This window comes from Rhinolophus hipposideros (genome assembly GCF_964194185.1).
Source record: "Rhinolophus hipposideros genome assembly, chromosome: 8".
NCBI classification, from domain to species: Eukaryota; Metazoa; Chordata; class Mammalia; order Chiroptera; family Rhinolophidae; genus Rhinolophus; species Rhinolophus hipposideros.
The window spans coordinates 65,842,876-65,861,491 of NC_138054.1; the positions used below are offsets into that span (position 1 = coordinate 65,842,876).

Genomic DNA, 18,616 nt, shown 5'->3' on the forward strand with positions numbered 1-18,616 from the left:
AGTTCAGACACATATGCAGTATGATTCCACTTAGATGAAATTTTAGGAGAGACAAAAATTAGAAGAGTGGATGTCTGGAGGGGGGGGCAGGGGGAGCAGGAGATACAGATGGGCTGCAAAAAGGTCGGAGAGAACTTGAAGGGATAACGGAAATGTTCTGGACCTTGATTGCAGTAGCAGTTAGGGGGGTGTATACATTTGTCAAAACTCATCAAATTGTACATTTAAAATCTGTGCACTTATTATATTTAAGTTATACCTCAATTAAAGCAAAGAATATTGGGGGAACTTTAATCAGAGCCCTCCCCCCAGTAGCAGCACCCTGTGCTAATGAGGACGTGATGAAATCACTACTGCTACATCATAATGGCAGAAATTTTCGGTAGGGTGCTTCAGAATGTTTGTGAATACATTTTAAGATCCAGAGTTCCAGCTTTTTTATTTATTTTATTTTGTGGGTTTTTTTTAATAAATTTTATTAGGGGACAGTGTGTTTCTCCAGGGGCCATCAGCTCCAAGTAGTTGTCCTTCAATCTAGTTGTGGAGGGCACAGCTCAGCTCCAACTCCAGTTGCCGTTTGCAATCTTTAGTTGCAGGGGGCACAGCCCACCATCCCGTGCGGGAATTGAATCAGCCACCTTGCTGTTGAGAGCTCATGCTCTCACCAACTGAGCCATCAGGCCGCCCCTCGGGAAGCTCAGCAGCAGCTCGTTGTTTTCAATCTAGTTGTGGAGGGCGCAGCTCACTGGCCCATGTGGGAATAGAACCGGCAACCCCGTTGTTCAGAGCTCGTGCTCTAACCAACTCTGCCATCCAGTTGCTCCCAGAGTTCTAGCTTTTTTATCAGTAATTCCACACCGGGGACCTTATCCTATAAAACTAATTTTTAAAATGAAAAATATACATACCAAAATGTTTTTTAGTGTTTCTTTGAATAAAAATATCAATCATAGGACCAGTGAGTAATTTTTAACTAAATTAGTCTTGTGTTGGGAGGGTTGCTTCCAGCAGGCCTGGAACTGCCCTGAGCTATTTTGCTCAAGTTCTTGCTTGGCGCTGACCACTTCAGGAATGCAATATACTGATTACAACAGCGTTGCTTTGTAACCACAGGTTCCAAGGAGTTTCATGGCAGTTTGCACTCGCTTGTCAACATAGTTTATTTATAACAGTGAAACTGATGATTTGCACCCCGTCTCCGTGAGACCCCAAAAGTCTCCACTCTTTGAGGCTGGTTACACAGCAGAAATATGTGGATATGACCAGCAGAGAATGAAAAAAACCGTTGAGAACGAACTCAACTGTTCATGAACTCAACTGTTCAGAGAATGAAAAGGTCAGTTGAGACTCCGTTTTGGGATCCCGGCTTATGAGGTGCTCAGTGCACATGTTGATGATCCCTGACCCGAGAGGAGGTGCATCCAGACATGGCCCTTACCCTGGGAGGACCTCTGGCTCCTGCCCAAGGGCTCTGGACCGCCTGCTGAGACAGCCATGGGCTGTATGCGTATCCTGACTCAATTCTGTCACGCTATTTTGTCCTCCTGCAATGAGCATTGTCACCAGGGTTCTGTTAGTGGTCTTCAGCAGTCAACCCTGTTTAATGGGCACTGTTTGCATAAACACACATCCATATTATGAAACCTAGTTTTGCAAAAATAAACAAATTCAAAGACTGTAGCAACAAAGCACAGTTAAAGCACATAACAAAGCACAGTTATGAGATGATATGAAATTTTATCTAAGCTATGATAGTCAAATCATAAAACTCTGAAACCGTTTATTGACAGAGACAGGAAGTGAACATGGGAGGGATTCTGGATAAGTTTTCTTTCATTCAAAAATGTGCACTGTTGTTTCGTTATTTGTGAAATGAATACAAAATGTAACTGCCTAAAAACCAAATGTCATTTTTACCTTTGGAGACTGATATTGACTTAACATCATATATCAGTGTATTGTGTGTGTGTGTGTGTGTGTGTGTGTGTATTAGATTCAATATCAATTCATTTGGCAAACATTGTGGCATTTTATATACTCTAGATCTAACACTTCATTCTGTCACCTTGCTCTAATAGTGAGATAAAATGTAGAAAGAGCCCTGCATAGGTTATCAGATGACTGAGTTCTAGTCTAAGATCTCTAAGCAGCATGAAATGAACCACACATACTCCCTTGACCATGGTTTCTACATTTCTCAGTGATATTATGATCAAAGCAAGATAATGATACTAATGACTCTGAAACTTACTCTCAGCAGTAAACAATGGTTTTTAAATCATGATCATTAATGCCATCAACATAATAGGTAAGAACGCAAAAGAATAAGAAACACCAACCTAAAAGGAATAAAGCAGAAGACTACGGAGCTGGTAGCAGAGAGGTGGGTCACGCAAAAAAAAAAAGAAAAATAGACATAATAATAGCTGTGTGTTAGACACTGTTCTAAGTAAGCACTTTACATATATTTATTCATTTATTTCTCACAACAACTTGATGAGATAAGTACTGTTATTTTGCCCATTTTAAAGATGAGGGACCTCAGACACAGAGAGATTATATAACTCGCCCAGGGTCACACAGCTAGCTTCTAGTCGAACCAGGATTTGTCCCCAGGTAGCATGGTTCCAGAGTCCATACTCTGAACCACTGTGCTACATTCCAGAGAGGAGGAGAGTGGGAGGAATCTGACGGAATGATGAGCAGGAAATAAAAGAAGGAGCAGGAAGTTCTGGAAAAAATTTTTATTGCATACCTACTATATATCAGGGACTATGGATAAAAAGATGAAAAGCCTACAGTACGGTGAGGAAGACAGGTGGTGAACCACATTATTTCAAAACAATGTGGCCAGTTCTTAATAACTACAGTCAGGCATGTATAAAGGGCTACAGGGCCACAGAGAATGAACACTTCATCCAGCCCAGGTTGGTGATGTCAAGAAAGTCTTCTTAAAGAAGGTGACTCCTAGTCTAAGAATTAGGAGTTGAAATGAAGAGGTGAAATGGGAAGGGTGGTCCAGACTGAGGAAAGTAGGTGAGGGGGAAAAAAGCTGGAAGGCAAGTGAGAACAGTGTATCTGGGGAAAAGCAAGAAGTTCCCTTTCAAAGGGAACTTGTTTTTGTTTACCTCATGTGGAAATCAAACTGCTTCAAAAACTTCCCATATTCTTCACGTAGGGCTTCCTTCTCTTGCTGCAGCTTAGACACCTTCTCAGCCAATTCCCGGTTGCTCTTGAGATTTTGGAAAGAAATGTTTTTTATTGAGAATATTCTGTGCTGAATAAAGGTATGATGTTGATGGGATGTAAATTGACAAAGCCTTTCTGCTGAAAAAGGCTTCCAGTGGCTCCAACTTCTGAGCCCACAGTAGCTTCCTGTGATTTCTGCACTTCCAGATTTCCTGGAAGCTAGCAGCTCTTTTCCCTGACTTTTGCTCCGCCAGCCTTTCCAATAGTTTGCAAGCATCTAATTCCTTATATAGTCTTCCAAAAAAAAATAGTATTCCAGCTTGAAGTACATAAAGTGTAAGCTGTTTTCTTGACCTAACCCTCACTAATAAAAAGTATTTGGTTCTAGAAGTAGCTCCAGGGAACAGATTCTCAAAGATGGGAACCTCAAAGATTAGTTATCTGACCAGGTTATATTTAAAGGCAGGATAATCGTGTGACTAGTGCTAGATATCCATGACATAAGAGTTGATTCAATTGTAACTTACAGTTGCCTGTAATGAAATGTTTTTGGAGATCACATGACTGGAACAAAGAATGTTACAGTGGATTGAGAACTTCAAGGAGTTTGGGGTGGGCTAGCCACATCTGACCATGTCAAATGAACTTTCAAGGAGAAAATGTCCAATCTGGGGATTGAATAATTGGAACAAGACGCAGTCAGAGAGACCCAGAGAGCTTCTCTGAGTGCCCTGAAAGAACCTCTTCTCTCTTGTAAGCAGCAAGTCAATGTGTCCAAAAACCAAATCCCAAATTTCATCAAATAGGTTGCAGAATTATAGCACAAGTTGATTTCATAGCCTTGCCAGGTCTCTTATGAGAAAAAATAACGCTTTGTTTGGGAATGCATGGAAATCTGAGAAATGGGAATGAGTACATCTGACAGGATTCCAAAGACTTTGAGCACCCTGGACCTCCAAACTCTACTGAGCCTCTCCTATCTGCATAACCAGTCCTTCCTCTGCTCTTGGGAGATTAACCACTCTGGCCTTGGACTTCACCTGAGGCAGTTAGCCTATAAGAGGGTACCTATTGTTCTCAAGACCCACCTCTCCACTATTACCTCTCAAGGCCTCCAATCTGACAACTAGAATAAGGTCCCAGCATATACTGAGTGGGGGTTGAGTGCAGGAAGTGATCTGGGAGGACTGCCACATTGAAAGAATGAAGATTTTACCAAGTTAAATCGGCACGAACCTGAAGAATATATGTAAGAATGTATTTGTAGGGTGTTATACTACAAAGAAAGGAATATACTGTTGAATAGGCTGAATTTATTGAAATGGATGCACTTACTAGTGATTCAGGATTTAATGTATTTAACTTGAACATCTAAAGTGACTTCAATAGGTTGCTTGGTTGATTGACTGAAATTTGAACTCAACAATGGCCTATGTTAAATGACATTAAGATGCCATACTTTCTTGATCCTTTTGAGGTTCATAAGTGTGATGATTGGGTGTTCATGCTTTTGCGTGAGACGTGCCTCCCACAAACCTTGTTACGACATCGGCACATTATCCGTCTGACGTGAAAAAAAAAAAAGATGCAATATTTTCTTGACATGAGAGAGAGGAAGAAATCGAAAGGCTTAAGCAGATAAGGAAATTTTGAGTAGATTTATCCCAGGTGACCTGCTCAGCCACCTCCTCACCATGACTCACACACCATGCAGAAGACAGTCTCTTCACTAAAGCTTTGCCAAATACACTCGTGAGGGAAGCACCAGATTTCTTCAAATGCTCTGTTATAATGCTACCCTACTAAGCATGATGGCAGGAAGTGCCCGCATTAAAATGGACCTGATTTCAATGGGGATGACGGTACTACAGAAATGTCAGAGATCAAGTGGCGATATTTAACCCCCAGATACAGGTGGACACTATTACTGTTATTAGACAATAGGGCCAGAGATATAACCAAATGGTTGGACTTGTAGCAATCTTTGGTTATGGTTAATTGATCACAGTGATTTTAGGACTGAAATAGGTGAGCAACCCATTAAAGTCTTGCTTGAGTTGTGGAAGGAAATAAGGAAGGAAGGAAGGAAGGAAGAAGGAAGGAAGGAAGGAAGGAAGGAAGGAAGGAAGGAAGGAAGGAAGGAAGGAAAGAAAGAAAGAAAGAAAGAAAGAAAGAAAGAAAGAAAGAAAGAAAGAAAGAAAGAAAGAAAGAAAGAAAGAAAGAAAGAAAAGGAAAGAAGGAAGGAAGGAAAGAATGAAGGAAGGGGCTCTGTGAAGCTCTCCTGTGCTTCTTTAACCTTCAGATTTGGGAGTGAACCCACCCCTCCTTCCATAGTAACTATCCACCTTTTAAGGAAGGTCCTTGCTTATAACTTGGCCCTGGTGGAACTAAATACTTGGCCATGAGAAATCAAGTGATCAAGTAACCTGAGCTGCCCTTCCTGAAACTAGGTGTTACATTACTCACCAAACTAGATATTATATTACTCACCAAGTTGGGCATGTGCAGTAGTACTCTATCCTCAAGTGGAAATGCTGTGTAAGATTCTGAGCCTGAGCAGATCCTAAACGTGCCAAGTTGCAGAAGCAAGTGCTACTAGCTTCTACTACATTACCATCTCTCTCAACCCAGACCTATGGCCTCATGGAGAGCTTCCTATGACCAACGAACTGAGGCAGAATATATTCAGGCATGCATTGCGTATGGTCTGTGCAGTGGGCTACCACTTGGAATAGGGTTGCTGCAGCATTACAGCCCTGCTGAGGGCTGGCCCTTAAGAAGAGTGGGAAGGCAAATCTCAGTGGGCAAAGTCTGTCTTCACTTCACCTGAAAAGAGAGATGGCCAGAGGCATGGATCTATATTAAATCATAGGAAGTTTCTAATAGTTTGGACAGATGATCAGGAATTTGGAAAGATTAATATTGGAGGACTGGTGAAAAAGAGGTCTGGGAATGGAGCCTAGAACTAAAAATGCTGTCCAACAGAATTTTCTGCAATGATGGAAATGTTAGCCACATGGGCTATCGAACACCTGAAATGTGGCTAGTGTGTCAGAAAAACTGAATTTATATATTTGAAAAATTTAACTAATTTAAATTTAAAGAACCATGCGTGGCTAGTTGACACAATACTGGACAGCACAGGTGTAAAGTATGAAAACATGTTTTTGCTCACCAGAGGGCATCCAGAGGAGAGGTGGTTCTCAATAATCAGGTGAAAATGGTACATTCTGTAGACGCCAATATCTGTTTGCTTGCTCAATGGGCTCATGTACAAAGTGCATGGTAGCAGGAATATATTTTACAAGATGTCATCAGCGCTAATCCATACAGCTTGCCAAAAGTACAGATTGATGTTGAACAACTGTTATGGCACCATCCATTAGGGGTTGATTATAGGCAGGTGTATTATGCTGGACTCCTTCCGTCATGGAGAGAACAACAACTTGTCCTCAGTGGAATAGATGCTCATTTTAGATATGGATTTGCTTTCTCTGGCTATAATACTTTCACCAGAACCACCATCTGTGGACTTATCAAATTCCTTATTTCTTGTCCCGATATACCACTCAACATTGCTTCTTCCCAAGAAAATAATTTTACAGTAAGAGAAGTGGAACAAAGGCTTGTATATATGAGTCATTGGTTTCACCATATAACCCATCATCCAGAAAAAAACTAACCTGACAAACAGTGGAATGACCTATGGAAGATGTAGTTAGTGAGGTGACAACATCTTTTGGGGTTAGGTGATACCCTATAAGATGATGTATAAACTTTTAACCAGTTACTAATAGTATATGATGCTATTTCTCTCATAGCCAGAATACATGGAAAGGAACCAAGAGATGCAAGTGGGAATGGCTTGTCACACATTTGGGAATCACAAAATATATATTAGTGTATTATTGGTCATTAACTTTATAATTAAATTTTAAAGTTCCAGTATTTCCATGTGGGTTGAAACTGAAGAAGTAGCAATTAACGTTACTCCAAAATGATCACAGATACTGATGGGACATTGAGAGGTTAAGTGTGTCTTCATTTATATGAGTGATAGTACATCATATATGTGGCAGTGTAATGATCTTTTTGTTGTTTATTAGGTTAAATATAGGTAAACAGGTTTGTATGGAAGTTGACTACATGAAATGGACTGTACCGTTGCTCAACAGGACCTCCACGTTTCCTAGCTCTCCCCTGTGCTGCAAAGTTTTCACTACATTTCCCAGACTCCCTTCAAAGCAGAATTCCAGTTTAGTTTCTGCAACAAGAGGCACTTGACATGGTTTGGGAAACACAGGTAAGGAGGAAGAGCCATTGTTCTTCCCTAACACTAGCAGGTATTATAGGTGAATGGGCAGACAGCAGATGAGACATCGGTAGGGGTTTCAAGGAGAGTTCCTGCAAATCCCCATTTTGGTGCTGCAGTTGGCTTCCCCGTGATTTCTGAACTTCTGTGTTATTGAAAGCCAACAGCAGTTCTCTCTGACCTTCCACTGACCCTTTCCTCTCCCTTCCAACAATTTTACAAGCATATTATTCCATGTTGAACCCCTTCTTACCTAGAGTAAATTCTGCTTTCACTGCTTTCCTGACTGATCCCCGAATAAGCTTAATGGGCAAAGTGCTAGGCACTCAATAATTATTAGCTATTACTCAGTTGTATGGGAAGTTGAAAACTGAGAAGCATTTCTATTTACTTTCTTACCTCATCAGATTTTCTTTTTTCATTTTCCAATTGTTTAAGTTGGGCCTCTTGTTGCTGGATTCTGGATTGTTGCTGAGAACTGGTCATTTCCATTCGATTCTCTTTATCTTGTAAGATTTTCACTGCCTTTTGTAGCTCATTTATATTCTGATCTAGGAGTTTCCTGTGGGCAATTAATGTACATTAAATCACACTGTGAATTGCAAAGCTTTGCAAATGAAACTCTTTGAGATAAAATTGTTATACTGTCACAGGATTGTTTTGGTTCAGTGAGGTAGGCTATGTGTCCATAAGATAAAGGGACCAACACAGGGAACCTCCTCTGTGACAGAGCTTTTCTTATTTGTCTTTCTCCCTCCCCCAAACAATCTTGTGATGAAGAAATAACTTTCCTTATTTTACAGAGGAAGTAGCCGCTCAAAGAGTTTTTGTTTTTCAGCCTTAACCTGTATATTTATTGGGGGAAGACTGGTTCCACAAACTGACCATATAGATCCAAGGTTCTGAGAATAAAGTACTTTTGTTTGCCTAAAGCTTCCTTTGTTTCTACAAGTGTACACTGATTCGAAGTAAAGGACATGTGGTACTAGAACCCACCCTTGGACACGGCAGTTTTATTATCAGGGACCTGTGATGTGCCTGGTCTTTCTACAGAAATGAGCAAGGCACAGTGTTATCCCGAGGGAAGGTCCTGTTTATGGAGAATTCTACATCTATTTATTCTGTTCTCAACTCCACATCCGTTTCACTTTATCTAAAGGTCCCTGAGATTATAAAACAGGATACGTGACAGAAGCATACTCAAATGACCCAACTCTATTGGTGTTATCAGTGATGTGGCCATTTTGGGAAGGGAAGAAAAAGCCTAAGAATTGCATGCATATGCAATTCAACTTATTTACTGTTTTACAGCTTCCAAAGGCTTTACAATGTCACATTTTCTTAACTTGGTTGTTGTATAATAGCTGTATTAGTTCAGATCAAGAGAAAAATCAATGTTCTAAACCAAACATGACATTGTAATATTTAGCTATTCTTTGTAACTGGAACTCAGAAAATAGTTTCCTATGAAATAGTGATGGAATAATACATCTCCTTAAATTGGATGTATAAGAGACTCAAGATACCTTATACACAGAATCATTATCAATATCTTTAAGTTTTCATCTGCAGGATAAAGCTCAAGGTCTTGAATCTCTCGCTGTTCCCTTTCCACTCCCTTCTGTTGACTCAGAGCACCTCTCCAGCTCTGCATTCTGCCACCAGCTCCTATCACACTGGATGGCTTCATCAACTTTCTCAAACTGGCCCAACCAGTCAGCTGAGGGAACGGCCCTCTGGGGGTAGTTGTTCTGCTCTCCCACTTCCTCTTCATCTATTTTCTCAGGGAAGCCATGGCTCCCCCTACTGTTGTCTGGCTTTCTTTCCCCAACAACAAGGGTCTTCTGGGATCTAGATTGTAGGCTCAGGTCCTTGACTGCTTCCATGTCTGGCTTTCTTTCCCCAACAACAAGGGTCTTCTGGGATCTAGATTGTAGGCTCAGGTCCTTGACTGCTTCCATGCTGATGCACAGTGGCCTTTCGTGAAGCGTGGCAACATCTCCAGAAGATGGGTACAAGTCTGAGTTCAGAGTATTATGGATCTCAACTCCGTCTTTGACTTCATCTGGAGGTGGCAGGATTTGGGGAACAGCTACATGTCCCTTCTTTTCTTTATCCATCTCCATGGGTAACCCTGACTTTAACATCTCATCATGTCTTACATCCTGACACTGCTCTGACCCGACAGCGATTTGTTCACCTTTATACGAAACGGGGTCTTCACCTTCCTGAGGATTATTGGGCACACCCAGACTTTCACATGAACTCCGTGAAATTCCATTGTGCTGCACATACTCTGGCATGGATCTACCATAAGCCAGGTCATACAAATGCATGGTTTCTTGGAAAGTCTTCCAGAACTGTATTACAAGGCATCCTTTGCCCTCTTCCATCATTTTCTTGTTCTCAGATGCATAGCTTCCTTGAGGTGTGTCACCACACAGAGTGTCATTAGGAGAGCTCTTAGCATGTGACCGAAGACCAAGCCCCATCTGTTTCTTCAGGAATGTTGTCAGTTTCTATGTCACTGTTAGTAGAGAAACTGGTCACCCTGCCTATGTCACGGCTGTTGCCTTTAGAGTGTAAATCTTGTTTTTTGCTCATATTCTCCTGCTGAAGTTCAGTTTGAGTCTCTTGTGTTTTCATTTTTTTTTGCATAGCCACTGTAGTGCCAGCACTGTGCTGGATGATAACACATAGGGAATCCCGGTCTGCGGTTAAGTGTAGTGGGCAATGGGGATTGAGGTACGAGGAAGCCGGGATACTCATTGGGTACCACTGAACATGGGAAATACAGGCTTCCATTTCTGGACCCTGCCTCGGGAACTCAGAATGGATTATAGGCAGGATTCTGGTACCAGAAGCTTGGGGAAGGCTGCTACTGCGCCACGGTGTGCACGATAAAGGGTCGGCCGTTATTGCTGTCAAAATTGTTTTCTGAAGAGTTCATTGCCTAGGCTGCTGTAGTTGGAAGTCTATGACTGGGACCCTCTGCGGTGGCACACCGGCCTGCTGCTAGGCTGACCTCTGCAACCCGGAGCGTCTATCTCAAAGTTTTAATTAACTTGCTCAGGACAGGACAGCTAGGACAGCTAGGACAACTAATTAACAGCTAGGACAAGATAGAGATAGGGCTCTAATCCCAAAGCTCGTATTCTTTCTACTCTTTCTCACTGCTTTCTGAGCCCTGTGATCTTGGTTCAATAAAGCGTTCTTAGTTTCAAACACTATTGATACGAGTGCATACATGTTAACACTGCTGTAGCTGAATCAAGAATGAAGTTGTTTTTGATGAGTATTAAAAAGGAAACAACAGGCCCGAAATGGAGTCATCTGTGCTGAGCTCCATGTCAGATAATCAAGCTTTGAGTGTAGTTCAGCCGATCCCAGGAATATGACCTTTAACCAGTCAACCTGGAACTACCTGGTGGGCACTAGTGAGGTCATCTGCTGGACAGACCCCCACCCCTCCCTAAAGGAAGGTGACCTTGCCCCAAATAATCCACTGTTTGCTAGAGACCTCCTTCCCCGCCCCCCACTTCTACCTATAGAAAATTTCCTTTCTATTTGCTAGACGCATGCTGCCTGATTCATGAATCACTGAATAAAACCAATTAGGTCCTCTAACTTATTCAGTTGAATTTTGTTTCTTTTTTTAAAATTAAAGTTTATTGGGGTGACAATTGTTAGTCAAGTTACATAGATTTCAGGTGTACAATTCTGTAATACATTATCTATATCTCACATTGTGTGTTCACCGAATTTTGTTTCTTAACACGAGGAAATGTACCCTTTTCCAAAAGGGCCATATGTATTTAACTCTTTCAGAGGGAGTGAACAGAGTTTCTGAGGATCTCAGACAAGGTTGTTTGGAATTAGGGGATTTATGTAGAAACATATGATCACAATAATGATGAAATAGCACTGGTGGGCAAAATACTAACATGCTTAGTCATTAAAATACTGATATTGGGGGCTGGCCCAGTGGCTCAGGCGATTAGAGCTCCATGCTCCTAACTCCAAAGGCTGCTGGTTGGATTCCCACATGGGCCAGTGGGCTCTCAACCACAAGGTTGCCAGTTCAATTCCTCGAGTCCCGCAAGGGATGGTGGGCCCCACCCCCTGCAACTAAGATTGAACATGGCACCTTGAGCTGAGCTGCCCCTGAGCTCCCAGATGGCTCAGTTGGTTGGAATGCGCCCTCTCAACCACAAGGTCAACCACAAGTTTGCTCGTTCGACTCCCGCAAAGGATGGTGGTGCAACTAGAAAACGGCAACTGGACCTGGAGTTGAGCTGCGCCCTCCACAACTAACACTGAAAGGACAATAACTTGACTTGGAAAAAAGGCCTGGAAGTATACACTGTTCCCCAATAAAATCTTTTAAAAAATACTGATATTGGACAAATAAGTTTGTTTTCTCTAACTTTAGTTTTCTCAGAAATCAATGGATTATTGGGAAAGATTTGTATTTGAGACATGGGGCTGGTATCTCTCAGCCTCTCATTCTTCTACTGTTTCTGGATGTAAGTGCAGGCTTTCCAAGGACTGTTGTAGTTTACCTTCTACCAACATCTGCACCAACTCCCCCCCTTTCAACTCTATTTAATGTAATTCATTATATACATGAGCAATTCCTTACTGTTACTACCTATTTCTTCTTTTTTGGTTCTATTCTGAATTTCTGATCAAGAGATCATACTAAGAGATAAGTTTTGGAGCTGAAAGGGAAGTTTTAATCTGCTTCAACTGAAAAAACCTTGAGTTATCTGCAGTAAAATTTAGGAGTTAGAAACTTAAAAAGTAACTCATGAATATGTTAGAAATTAATTTCTATATTATGTGTGGAGCTTGAATAATGAAAAATTAACAAATAAACCAGTTTTGCCAGTAAATAAAATTAAGAAATTCGTAGATTGATGAGACTCCCTGTCTGCCTAATAACTTTAATTTCTCTTCCAATCTAGCCTATACTTAGTAAGCAGAGTGCTCTTTCTAAATCACAATCTAATCATATTACACCCTCTGCTTAAAATCCCTAGTGGTTCCCCATTACTCTTAAGATAAAGTTGTACCCCCAAACATTTTGTTCCAGGCAAAAGGAACTTTTTCACTTCCTGAAACAAGTCATCCACACTTATTCCTCTGCGACTCCAACCTTTGTGATTCCAACCATTTCTTTTCTCTTCTCTCTTTTTTTTTAAGGAGGGTGCAGCTCACAGTGGCCCTTGCGGGGATCTAACTGGCAACCTTGGTGTTAGTAGCAACATGCTCTAACCAACTGAGCTAACCGGCTTTCCAGACTCCAAACTTTTCCCTATCTTCCTCTTCCAGGCCTTTGTATAATACTCTCTACTGAGCTTTCCCCTACCAAGTACTTCACTCTCAGTTAAAATAGCTTTTTTGAGGCAGGCTTTCTTGAGCTCTCTAGATTAGGTGTCCCTGCTATGTGCTATCACTGCATCCTCAACTTTCCTTAGCATAACCTTTAGACGTCATTGCATTGCAGTCTTCTGTATAAGGATATTCATTATAGTAAGACCAAGAGTACTTATTTAATGTATGATTTTGACTTATACGTAGGCCCAGTGCTCTATCCAGTTTCTTCACAGCATGCCCTTTAAGCCTTAGCCCTTTCCTCTAGTAGTCATTAGCCCCTGAGGCAGCCAGAAACAATGGCCATCCCTTGACTAAGAGTCACAGACAGGGGTTTGTGTTAAGCTAAAGATGACATCTTGACCTTTATGTTTCAGCTCCTAAGCCCTAAGGTGGAACGACTTCACTGGCTACTTTTCCATGAGACCAGACAGAGGAATGCCAGAGCGGACCTCAGAGCTGTCCTCAAGATCTGAAGAAGTGATTTATTACTCTCACCTCACCTCACACCACTCAGCTCTCAAGGGGACCCTGAACCCCTAGCCCACGCTGTCTTGTGATTTGGCCCTATGTAATCTGAACCTACACATCATCGGCAAGTTCAGCCTTTAGAGCATTGGTTTTCCGTTCTCCTGGGTGGTGCCATTCATAATAAAATAGCCAGTCTTTCTCCACTGCAATTCTCAGTATTTAGTGTTTGGCTCTGCTAGTGCCAGGTGGATAAACTCTTTCTGTTCAATAACAATAGCATTATTTATAAAAGCAAAATGTCTAAATAACACTTTATATAAATAATGATAGATTTATGTAACAGGATGCTATACAACTATTTAAAATAATATTATGAAATTATAAATCATAACAAAGATAGCTGAGAAATCCCAAAATATTTAGAGATTAAACAGTTCTAAAAAACGCATGTGACAAAAAAAATCTCAAAAAATTAAAAAAAATTTTGAACTACATGTATTTTACATGAAAATGGAAATGCAACTTATAAAATATGTGAGATGCAGCAAAAACAGTGGTTGGGGGAAACTTATAGCATTAAATGCAAATATTATAAAAGAAGATAGAAAATCAACAATCTAAGCCTCCACCTTCGAAAAACTTGAGAAAGAGACCAACATAAGCCTAAATAAAGCAGAATAAAGTAAATAATAAAAATTAGAGCAGAAATCAATGAAACCGAGAAAAGGAAAACAATAAAGAAAAACCGTGAAATTAAAGCTGGTTCTTTGAAAAGATCAATAGAATTGATAAACCTCTAACCTGGCTACCCATGAAACAGACGACATGAATTACTAACATCAGAAATGAAAGAAGGGTCATCACGACTGTCAGGGAGTAAAAATTTTCTTTTACCCTTCTAGGTTCTGTTGGCTGGTCTAATAATCAATTGACATAAGACAGATTAGCGGGAGAAAAACCAATTAAAATTGAATGACACATATACTTCCTGTATACATGGGAGAGACCCAGGAACACTGAGTAACTTGCCAAGATGGCAGAAGACTTTACCTTAAATACCACCTTCAGCTAAAGACAAAAAAAAAAAAAAAAAAGATGGTGGGGGTGGGGAGTAAGTTATGGGAGGTTACCAGGAAAAGCACAATAAACAAGCAAAATATTATTATGTAGGTTTAAGTCCACACCTTTCCATTGATACCAGTTTCTAGAGATATCCTCCTCTTTCTGGTAATGAGGGAAATATCCTTACAAGTGTAAATGTCCTTTAACAAAGGGTGGCTTCTACTTGGTTTTCTGAGCTTCTCCCTTTCTTCCATTTCTTAAAATTAATCAGCCTAAAATAATCAATATCCCAAAGAGGCATATTTAGAGGAGGCAAACTCTGCTCCCTTTCACTACTGATCCGATGGACTTTAAGAGAACAATAGAGAATTATGAACCACTCTATGCCCACAAATTTAATAACTTAGATAAAATGGATTGATTCCTTGAAAGACACAATATACTAAAACTTACACAAGGAGAAATAGATCATCTGAATAGGCCTACATCTATTAAAGAAATTAAATCAGTACTAAATAACCTTCCAAAAAGTAAAGCACTGGGCCCAGATGGTTTCACGGGTGAATTCTACCAAACATTTAAGGACAAACTGATATCTCTTATCTACAATCTCTTCCAGAAAAATTGAAGAGGGTATACTTTCTAACTAATTCTAAGGGGCCAGCATTACCCTAATGCCAAAACCAGATAATGACAGAACACAAAGGAAAACTGTAGACCGTTATGTCCCATGAACATGTCCAAACTCCTTAATGTGACTAGTTAGGCTCAGCCCATTCTAGCCTCCTTTTCATGCCATGTCCCTTGTCCCCAAACATTTTGTTCTCATCAAAAGGAACATTTTGCAAAAAAAAAAATGTAAAAAAAAAAAATAATAACAGGGCCGGCCCGGTGGCTCAGGCGGTTGGAGCTCCGTGCTCCTGGCTCCGAGGGCTGCCGGTTCGATTCCCACATGGGCCAGTGGGCTCTCAACACACACACACACACACACACACACACACACACACACACACACACAAAGGCAAAAAAAAATGTAAAAAAAAAAGAACATTTTGCACTTCACTGAGGAAGATGATGATGATTGTGACAACAGAAACAATAACATCAAATACTGCAATAACAACAATAACATCTTTTTATTATTAATTAATTTATTTTTATTTATTTTTTATTTTTAATAACATCTTTCTAGTAATGGCTTTGTAATGTGTCACTTGGGTAGGAATTCCGTTCATGTATGTTTCTGGTTGGAGTGGCTACAAAAGATATATTTGTGCAAATTTGGAGGGTGGAACTGAAGCATTTTGTTTTCTATGCTTGGAAAGTTGAAGCATGTGCTTTTTGTAGCTTCTATATGTTGCTGCTCATCTTGGTGTGAGGCAACAGCAGGCCTGCAACCGGTCCACCTTCCCTCCGATGCTCCTTCACCTTTCCATCTACTGGGCCAGGTGCCTGTTGAGCTCCTTGATGAGGGGGACCAGCTTCTCCCACAGGACATCTAGCTTACCATGGTTGGAGGCCCTGAGAACTGACATGAGTTCCAGTGCATCCTCGTGGGTTCAGCTTGTGCTCATGAGTATCAGCCTGTTGTTCTCCATCACTTTATATCCATCTTCACTTCCTGACTGTTTGCTCTACAGACCTCAAGCTCCAGCACAAGATGCAAAGATGACAGCTTTACAGACTGTGTAATCTATTTCTGAAATTGCATAAGACTAAATCCCTGTAACAAGTCTCTTAAGAAATATATTTTTCTCCTACTGGCTCTACGTCTCTGATCGAACCCTGATGGGTATAAGTGCTTACTCTTTGCCAGACACAACCTAACCGCTTATAACTCATTTAACCTACAGGAGGGTCCTATGACACACTAGGTATGGGTGGGCAGTGGGAGGATAAGAAACTTGCCTGACATTATACAGTTACTATATGGCCAATGAGATGACCATGTTACATTGGTAGGTAATAAATGCAAATTCCAAAGCAATGTATTTTAAATGAGTCACCTTTTGTTAACAAAATAAGAATGATGCATATGCATAGAAAAAATTCTGAGAAATACGTAGCAACCACGTAAAGTGGCTATTGCTAAAGGATAGAATTCTAAAGAACTTATGCTTTTTATTTTGTAGAGCTCTTTAATGTTTGAAAATTCATAACAAACAGCTCTAATTACAATTGTACCAGCCAGGATTTATCTCAAGGAACTAATAAAAGGTATGTACAAAAATTTCACTACAAGGAATATGTATTATGTCATTGTTTGCTATAGCAAGAAACTGGGAAAAAATGTAAATGTCCAACAATAAAGGCCTGATGAAATCAATTCTGGTATATTATTAAAATAATGTTCTAGAAAAAGATTTAATAGCAGGTAAACAGATCATAATATTTTAAGTGAAAAAAGTAGATTACTACCTAAATATCTAAATTGGGATTGCTTTCTTCCAGGTTACAAAACAATGTATACTAGATAGACCCCTTTTTGTGGAAAGAATTTTCCTACATATTTCATTTTCTTATACTTCGTTTAAATATTACTTCTATGTATTTCTTCTCAGCCAATCTTTACAAAAAATGTTTAGAACTGGTATTATTATTCCCACTTTAGAGATAAGAAACCAAGCTTCAGGAAAGTTAAATAGTCCTTTCCCTTGTTCAAATCTTTGATTACATCTTTTATTTCGTTAAAACTTCACATAGTTGTTTTACAATTGATTCTTCATAATTCTTAATTGCTATAGTTCTTGGAGATTATAAATCTGGTTGTTTGTTGTCTCTGCTGACTTTCATTCTTGGCAGCCAGTTTCCTTGTGTTATTTGGTGATTTTCGATTGTCAGTGTATATTTGATTAAACTTAATATATAGGAATCCTTAATATCTAAATTGGGGTTGCTTTCCTCCAGAGATAATTTGGATTTTCTTAGTTAGGAAGCCAGGGGCCTTCCTGCTGGGGAAATACTTTAGCTCCTTCAAAATTCCCAGCTAAATACTGGAGTCTTAACTTCAGCCATCCTACCTGTTGTAAACTTCCTCAGCTTCTTTCTTCTTTCTTCTCTCAAACCCAGGTTGATATGTTATTTGCTCCTTGACTTAGGAGTTTGTTTGCTATTCACCATTTTTGTTTTACCTCATTGTATGTATGCCCTTAGGGCTTTCTCTTGTTTTGTGAGCAATGTTTTAAAAGGTATACTTAGTGTAATTTATTCAGGATCTAGTTGTATTATAACAGGAGGATAGTCTGCCATCCTGCTAGAGTAAGTGATTTAAGTATTTCTCTACAGTAACTGACAGAGTGAATTCATTATTCATTTGTACATTCATTCATTCACTTACCCAAACATTCATTCATTCACTAAATATTTACTGAGTACCTAATGCATGTCAAGCCCTATGTTAGCTCTTTTCACTAGAGCTCAAAGTAAGTTTCTGACCTTCATAGTACATGTGGATATCTGTATATCTTTTCAGTGACTAACACTATTTTTCTTGAAATATATGTGAATCACCCTGAGTGCTATAGAAGCAAGTGTCAGTTACTAAATTTAGGCCCTCCAAGAAGATTAAGTAAGTAAAAATCCTAATGATAAGCATAGAATTTTAGAAAAAAATATGACGGCTCCTGTCTGGGAGCAGCTTGTTGATGATTAAGATACCCGTAAAGTACCTGGAACTTGGAAGAAAATCAGCTGATCTGTACAAAACACCAACTTCATTCTACTCTGCATTTTGTGCCAATCATGTTAGAGTTAGGAAAACAAATCCCAGAGTATCATATTTCCTAGGCAATCCAGCCATTCAAGAATATTTACTGGGGCATCAAGAGTATCCCAAAACAACAAGAAATAACCCCCGCCCTGAAGCATCCCACACTTTGAGTAAAAGGCAAACAAAAGAAATTAGAATATAATGTGATAAGTACTACATGTAAAAAGTTGTGTGACTGAGTTTACTTCCTGGGGACATAGAGGAAATACAGTGGTAACTTGAGGAAGCTGGTAATTGTGGTTAGCCTACGAGAAACTGATGTCTTTGTTCCTCTTACCTCTTCTGTTGTTCTTCTTGATATTGTTGCTTTATTTTAGTTTCATTTTCCATTGCTTCTCTTATCCTTTCCTCTAGTTCCTTCTTCCCCAAAATACAAGTTTCTGTGAGACAGACTTTATGAGCATGTTCTAATTTCTGCTGCAGATCCAAAATCTTGA

At 39.9% G+C, this 18,616-nt stretch overlaps 1 protein-coding gene across 2 annotated transcripts in view; it reads right to left on the bottom strand.

Moving 5' to 3' along the window:
* Positions 1 to 18,616, bottom strand: part of CCDC30 (coiled-coil domain containing 30) — an 89,145-nt gene that overhangs the window by 14,114 nt on the left and 56,415 nt on the right. For both annotated transcript variants that reach the window (XM_081054871.1, XM_081054870.1), the window contains 3 exons: positions 18,457 to 18,611; positions 7,901 to 8,063; positions 3,129 to 3,232 (listed from right to left, as the gene is read on the bottom strand). In XM_081054871.1, the coding sequence (XP_080910997.1) occupies positions 3,129 to 3,232; positions 7,901 to 8,063; positions 18,457 to 18,611 (422 nt within the window). The remainder of the gene's footprint in view (positions 1 to 3,128; positions 3,233 to 7,900; positions 8,064 to 18,456; positions 18,612 to 18,616) is intronic.